The sequence below is a fragment of the Mastigoproctus giganteus genome, chromosome 8 (assembly GCF_048544385.1).
Source record: "Mastigoproctus giganteus isolate SK-2022 chromosome 8, ASM4854438v1, whole genome shotgun sequence".
In the NCBI taxonomy this organism is placed as follows: domain Eukaryota; kingdom Metazoa; phylum Arthropoda; class Arachnida; order Uropygi; family Thelyphonidae; genus Mastigoproctus; species Mastigoproctus giganteus.
Genome location: NC_143582.1, coordinates 220,900,646 through 220,908,937, shown reverse-complemented (window position 1 = coordinate 220,908,937; position 8,292 = coordinate 220,900,646). Strand labels below are relative to the sequence as shown.

At 38.2% G+C, this 8,292-nt stretch overlaps 1 protein-coding gene across 1 annotated transcript; it reads right to left on the bottom strand.

Annotated features, from left to right (window-relative positions):
- Positions 1-439: 439 nt before the first annotated feature.
- On the bottom strand, positions 440-8,019 carry LOC150082341 (uncharacterized). Its single transcript, XM_090380487.1, has 6 exons — positions 7,869-8,019; positions 6,303-6,371; positions 4,235-4,385; positions 3,948-4,072; positions 3,176-3,840; positions 440-605 (listed from the first exon to the last, which is right to left on the bottom strand). The coding sequence occupies exons 1-6, from the start codon at positions 8,013-8,015 to the stop codon at positions 440-442; spliced, it is 1,323 nt and encodes a 440-aa protein (XP_090236613.1). The 5' UTR covers positions 8,016-8,019.
- Between the last annotated feature and the right edge of the window lie 273 nt (positions 8,020-8,292).

Genomic DNA, 8,292 nt, shown 5'->3' with positions numbered 1-8,292 from the left:
TGAGGCCACAATTTCAAGATACAAAGTTGGTGTCCGAACTTTTCGATCACACCTCGTGCATAAAATTAATAGCATATTCCTTGCAACCAACTGACTCATAAATGAATGACCACAAACTTCGAGTAGTTATACTGAATAATGAAGTCAGAAATATTAAAAAAAAAACTTACTTCTTTAACCATTTATCACAAAACAAAATTCGAAAACATTCCCAGTATTTATTAAATATTCCTAAATAACTTTACCCGAAATTTCTTTCCAATAATCAATGGGTTCCATTATGCCTCATCTAGTTTCCGTAGGCTAGAGGACGAACACGCTGCCTCCGCTTTTTTTCGGAAAAACTGAAACAAATAAAAAAGAATTTAGTGACAAAGTTCCAGACATAGGAGTAAGGTCCAATCCAAATCTCAGCTGTAGATTGCCTCAATAAGTATTTTTAGATATGCCTCACCTCGTGCATGGCTCTGTCCCTCCAGATCCTTTCCAAAAGTTCCACATCGCTTAATCCGACCAAAGAGTCAGGATCGTAGATTTCGATGGTGTAGACAGGGTCGATTTTAGAGTCCTTTTTCTTGCCAAATCGCGTCTTTTGTGGTTGAACACTGAAAGATGTCGCAGAAACAGTAATTTATTTATTCATCTAGAAAATTTTACTTTTCAATCCAAATTTTTCTTAGCGTTATGTTCAAATTAGTGCGGGAAGAAAATCTATATTACCTTGGTCGATATTGCAATGGTTAAAAATACCATTGCCATATCGACTAAGCTGGTCAACCGATCTTCGCCTGAGGTTGGTAAGTTTCCCATTTAAGTAACAAAATTTTCAGTACGCTTTGGTATTTAGTCCATTATTCATAGTTTACCCAACAGTCGGCAGGGTATTTGTCCATAGTGGAGTATGACGTACACTAAAACAGGCCCACACACCTAATATCGAGTCGGACGTCCATGGGCACTCAAAACAGCTTGGATATATCTTGTCATGGATATTAACATGGTAATTGAATTCATCTTTGCTGTGGATTTCACACATATCTATTGAGAATCCAATAATTGTCCACACATTGGAGGACGGTGGATCTACCCGTCTGAGAACCCGTGTGACTGCATTCCACAGGTTTGTCAGGAGAAGACAGATTTTTGTACAAGGTGGTTGTTATTTCTTTCTCATTGCTAGCCACCTCATACATTCGAACAATAGCAGATTGAGAACAGTCCATAATAAGTCTGACTCGGAGAGAGTGTGAGTTTTAGATGCGTCAGCCACTTAAGTGTCTATGTTGTACAGCGAAAATACCTCTGAATAGCTTAAGGGTAAACTTTCATCCCTCACATAAGATTGACTAACTACAGCTTCGAATGAATAAGACTGCAGAAATTCCTCCAGTCCACAAAAGAACTCTTCAAAGTACAGACCTCTTCAAACTAGAAAGAAAAGTGATGAAACAACAATACTAATGTGGAGGAAGTTTTTTTTTTTTTTTTTTATGCTTGATTGAAAGTCTGTCACATTGAACCCATCTCCACGTTCGTCACAAGTACTGCTATGTACCAGATATACAGATACTAAGGTACGATCTTTGACCGCGTTTTTAATCTCGTAGTGGACTGCTTTCATTGAAATAGGTGATCCCATTTCAACATCTTTTCAGTATACGAGGTGTGGCAATAAAGTTCTCGGACTGGGGATTCTGCCGTCATGTTCGATAAGCTTGAAAAGAAACGGAAGTGGTACGTTGTAGTTCAGACTTTCTCCAATGGTGGTACAGAGATTGCCTAGTCTGACAGGTTGTAAGTAACAACCAGTTTCGTAGTAGAGTTAACGTTCATTGTCACGATTTCGCAATGGAACAACGAACGAATATTAAATTTTGTTTAAAGCTGTTCAAAGACGAAGGTGAGGAGCTTCTTGAAATGAGGTCAGAGTTACAAAAGTTGGGAAATTGTGGCAAGAGATCGTTGTTTGACCCTCACAATGATGGTTGTTGAGTTGGATATGAATAAAAAGATCGTCAAATTTTGCATCCTCACAGATGAGCAGAAGCAACAAACAGTGATATGCAAAAACTTCATCCAACCATAATTTCCTCGACTGTTTTGTCACTGGAGATTAGTATTTGGCGCTTCAAAGCATGTGATGGACTTCAAAATATTTTCTAAGGCTCAAAAAGTTGTTTACAAAAGTTCAGGAGCAAGACAATTCTGATCAGGTTTTTCCGCAAACAGGGTGTGATTCAGAAGGAATTGATATGTGAAAGGGAGAGAGCCAATGCTGTGATCTACGTACAGATTCTTCAAAGGCTAATGAAGCATATTTCCGGAAGAATTTCGAGAGAAAAATATTTGTTTCTTGTTGCACGACAATGCCCCTCTCCATTAGGCACTTGATAGGAAGACATTTCTGAAGAAATATGGAATTGTACAGATCAACTGTCCACCCTACTCTTCCGATCTAGTACCAGCGAACTTTTTCCCTCTTTTCCAACTGCCCTCGAAGGAGAGATTCCAGTATGTTGAGGACATAAAGAAAAACATAACCGTCGAACTGAACAGCATCTCTTTGGACGCCTTCGCTGACTCTTTTCAGAAACTTTTAGAGCGATATAATAAGTACATTCAATCAGGTGGTGATTACTTTGAATAAAAATTAAACCACTTTTGAACCCCTTCACTTTGTGTTCTCTTTAGTCCAGGAACGTTATTGCCACACCTCGTATAGCCACAGTACGCCTTAGCAATCATGGTGCGAAAGCGGTAAGTTACTGATAAAGGACAGATCATCTACGTTGTTCATTGAAGCAAAATGCTCCTAAGAAGCATTTGGCTTCAGCACATGGCATCATTACCAAAAACCACTTTCAGGAACTTTATGAGATTATGAAGATACATTTGTTTCTTCTTGATCTAATATTGCTGATCATACATAATCATGAACATCAAGCTTTTGACACATGCGCGGTATGCATTATTACTCATCAGTTAATTTTTTACTTTAGACAAGCATTATTACTTGTCTAGCATTAAATTCGTCCTAACTCTAAAAAAAAAAAAAGACTTCTGTTCTAACACAATGTTTATGTACACTATCCTTCTCAAATCACGGAACATGGATCCAATGATTTTTGGTGGGATAGTGTACTTTGTATTGCATTGATAACACGCATAAACTTACCAGATAATCCTTCCTTGAAATACTCTCGGAGACTGGGTTGGAGATGACAGCAGATCTACAAATCCAGATTCTTCAATGGATTGTGAACTGCGATGCTGAAATTCTTCTTGATGGGAATCGTCAGTTTGGATTTCATCCACGTTTATCTTTTCAAAAGTTCGGTTAAGTACACGGGTACTGGAACGATCACGAAAATATGTCCCTGTTCCTTGATATTGTGATGTGCTGGGGACCGGTTCTATTTCCTGGGGAATACATTCGGCAATTATCTCTTTAGATCCAAATGACAATTCTTCTTCCACAGTTCCTAAACCTCTAGCATACCCAGAAGCACCTAAAGTAAATAAATCGATATCTTCAGTTCCACGATCTCTGGATGAATACTGCTTTTTTGTGGGGACGTAGTTCAACTTTCCATAAGCTGAATGAGATCCTCTTGCTTTCCATTTCTCATTGTCCAATGAAGAAAACTGCGTCGAGGGACCTGAAGCAGAAGATTCTGAATACTTGTTGCTTGAACAGGCAATGTGCGATCCCTCCACATCATTAGATTCGGGATTATCATTGCCTATGGTTTCCTGAGAGGAATGACAACTGTTAGTGGTAGTTGGTCGTTCGAACACCCAACCATAGGTTTCGTCTGATGAAACATTTTTTGGATGTCTCTAAAAGGGAATGCAGTAGAAAAACAAAAGAGCGTCAATATCTTGGAAAGCAATCAAACAAGCTAGAATACATTACCAATTTCGATTGAAATAAAAGAAAAACTAACCCGTACAAGATAAGTCTGATCCTCGTCTTGGCTCTCTTCTCTAGGAACCAACCACGGGTTTCCGGACATAATAAACAAAGATATCACCAACATAATCATAGGAGTCACCAAGGAAATTATGAAAGCTTGTACAAAAGAAAGATATTAATGAGAAATTATATTTAATTTCAAGTAAAATATTCATGTACTTTTAAAAAGTTTGTCTTAAAATAAAGCAATTTCAACATTATATACACGTTCAAAGAAGACATCTTTAAATTTGAGATGAACAAACTTTGATTACATACCACACCCAAATATGCGTTCCTGCATTTTAGAAGAAAGAATGCCTTTCACTAATGACACGACTGTCGATTTATCTTCTCCCATTACGATAACCACAATTGTAACACCATTTATCACTCCAGAAGAGAAAGACATTGCAGCCATGAGTTCACCCTAGAAAAATAACTTCCATTCAGCGTAAAACGATTGAGAATTTTTATGCAAGACATGACTACAATAAGTTGAATATACACTAATGAACCAAAACATTATGAATACGCCTGTTTTCACTAGTAGATTGCACAGATGTTTCAAGGACACCATCTAGCACATCTACAGAGTAGGTGACCTATTCTTATGCCTATGCTGACCGACTGCTATCGACACTCGCCTACAGTGGACACTGTTCCTAGATATTGGACAACTGGAAAAAGATTTGACTGGTCTGGTGAATCAAGGTTCCAGCTCCATCATGCCGATGGACAGGATAATATTCGACGGATAGAAGCATGTGCATCCAAGCTGCACAGTTGGACGATAACAGGCCTGCGGCGGTGGAATCATGGTTTTGGAGATGCTTTCATAGACTGCCTCCTCAAATCCCCACAGAATGCAGCCTCTCCGCCAGATCTTACCTTGAAATTTTTTCGGACCAAGCGTTGCTCTATATGGTGACTGTGTATCCAGATTGCACTGGACTCTTTCAATAAGACAATTCCCCGTGTCACAAGGCAGGTTCGGGAATCATGTCCAAGTATTTCGGGTGTTCCCCTGGCTGCCAAATTCTCTCGACATCCATCCCATTAAATATTTATGAGATGCGGTGGAACGCAGAATTCGCCAGTCCACGCCATTGTCCCGCTCCGTTCCTGCACTGTGGGATGTCCTGTCCAGCTGGTTCAAGATACTTGAGGACACTTTCCGCAGTCTCGCCAAGTCGACCTTATATTGTATATCGCTTTCAAGTTCCATTCTTATAAAATGCAAATGGTTCAACGATTACTTATTATTATAATCTATATGGTGCAAGGAAGCATGGGGCTTTTGCTGCACCAGCAAAAAAAAAAATTCTGAGTAACCCAAGGAGGGAGAGGGAAATCACCAAGAGAAGAATGATGATATCCAGCTCAGGATATCATCATTCTTCAATAAACAAAATTTTAGGCATTGGGCAGCCGAAAATCCACATCACCTTCATGAACAACCACTTCACAGTGCCAAAAGTTACCATTGGCGTGGGATGTCTGCTTTCAGCATCATCGGTCCATACCGTTAGGAAAGTGCTAATGGTTCAGCTGTCACAGTAACTTCAGCTCAATATGTAAGAGTTCTGAAAGAATTTGTAAGAGAGGATCTTCACCAAAAAGTAGTCAACTTATGAAATGTCTAGTTTCAACTGTACAGTGCAACAGCACAGAGCAAGAACTATCCATGGACATTTTAAAGGAAACGTTTTCAAATCACATTGTCTCGTTTTGGTAACATAAATTTGTCACCACGATCACCAGACTTATGTTTGCGATTTCTTTTTTTATGGAGCTTCTCTAAATTCAGTCCATGTAAACCATCAACGGGCACTTCAGCTATCGAAACAAAACATTCCTAATGGAATTGAACAAACCACCAGAAACATTGCACAGAGTAATGGAAAATGGGAAAATACGAATAGAGGATTGCGTTTGCAATGATAGCAACCCTTTAAGGGAAATCATTTTCAAACACGGTGGAGCATAACAAATTCTTTGATGTATATTAAACTACAACAACAAGAAGTTTCTTTTCTAATTTGCACAGTATAAATTTCATTTTTAAAATGGACAGTTGTTTTTTCCGGACCTTGTACCATTGAATAAGTTCCTCACGCACAAGTTCACTTGTTGTTCTCATTTGTCAGTATGAGCTAACCAATGAGAAGCAAACGACATGCTTCTTGATTGATAACATGCAACACCAATAGCAGCTCGTTCTACACAGAAAGTCTTCTCACAAGCCGTCAACTTTTTCTTTAGAACACAAAATTATTAGAGGGGGAGGGGAGATCTGAAATTATAATTTACTCTCCAAGAAATCTGTGAAATCTTTACAACTCACCTTAACTTTCCAGTTGCTATTTCTTGATGGACAGGTCAGCAATCCCACAATCCAACCTACAACAACATTCTGATAAAAGTGTCGACATTAGTACAACTTAAAAACACACACACGCTAGTAAATTCAAATTCGAAAACAAAAATAAAGAAAAAATTGAAAAACGTAAATAATCGCGCATGCACTCACTGGCCAAAAAATTAGACACCATTATCCAATATGTAGTAAGGCTACCTTTTTCCAGAATTACAGCCCGTACACGTCTTGACATGGATTCCATTAGGCAGTTTAGATGCAGATTTGACAATTCTTCCATCAGGATATTTGTCAGCTGCTGTACTGTGGTGGGTAGAAAACAGTAAAGTCGAACTATCCTCTCTAACATATTACGGACATTCTCATTTGGGTTCAGATCTGGAGAAATAGGCAGCCAGGGTAGAAACTGGAAATATTAGGAATGTTCCTCGAACTATTCATACAATTTATGGCCAGGGGATAGTTGTGTTGTAGACTTGAAGGAAACTATGGTAATCCGGATAAAAATGAAGCACTGAAGGGTAAAGTTGGTCCGATACTACAGAAAGATTCATTTGGAAGTAACATGACCTTCTAAGTGTATAAACGGACCCAGCCCATACACTGATTCCACCTCCAGCCGCTTGAATGGTGCACGCGAGACAATCTGGATGCACTGCTTCATGAAGTTTGCGCCACACCTTCACCCTACAATTTGGTGTGAAACATAAATCGAGAGTCATCAGACCACATGATTTTTTTCCACTGTTTTCGCGTTGACAATACCACTCTAGTTAAATCTTTCGATTTATTACAGGAAAAAAATAGCTTGGTAAAGGCACACGACCATCAAATCCGAGATTCTTCAAGTCTCACTGCATACTTCATTTTCACAACATGGCTGAGTTAGTCAGATTCAATTGAGACAGACCCTGGAAAGGTAGAGTATTTTTGAATGCCAAGAAACTTGACTATACCACGGGACAACTTAAATTTGCATAACGTGTGTCTAGTTATCTGTTGACTGCAAATGCAAAAGGTTTCTATATTTTTTGGCCAGTGCATTAAAAAATATTAAAAAAAAAAAAAAAAGAAGATCCGTATTCATAATAAACCTCGCAAATATCAAAATGACTTCTCTCCCCCCCAAACTCATCTCCCCATATTCAAATCAAATACTTTCAAGCCAGAATTTTCTTCTGGATTCGAAATTTGTGCGTACACATTAAAAGGATTAACTTTTTTTAATTTTTCAGTCCTAGAATTCTGTTGTTAACTTGTGGACGGACGTACTTCATTTTTAAAGACAGCACATACGTAAAGAAGAAGTCTGAAAATTCACTGGCTTCTGCAAATAAAGAAAATTTAAGCGAAGTGAACTTATAACAAAAGACAGTTTCTGTTTCCGGCAGACGACAGCTTTGATGTCGTCTGCCGAAAACAGAAATTGTCTTTTGCTACAAGCGATTTCGATATTATAGATTTCGAGCTTTCAATGTTAAATTTTACAAAATGGATTTTTTACTCACATAAATTTCAAATGCTCATTCTTACCATCAAAGAATTCCAAATATTAGGAATAGATATAAGGGTCCTGTAAGGAGAAGAAAAAAAAATGATCCCCGACAGTGCTTGTAGAGATCCCATTAAGACATGCAATACAGCAGCGAAGAGTGCAAAAGAACACCCATCGTCGGCCATTCCTTCTATCATTCGCAAACACAAAATATCCCATTTTCAATTTTCTTTAATGCTCGTGAACGCGAGCTATTACTACATACTAGGGTAAGAATGAAAGACAAATAGAGGGCGGTGAATAGAAAATACCGACTAATAATTGGGATATAATTAAACTGTTTAACAATCGGAAAGACAGATAATTCTCATTTTAATTATTCGATAATACCATCGGATTATCGAAATAATCCGATGGTATAATCGAATCAAATAATCGAATGATGTACTCAAATAATATAGT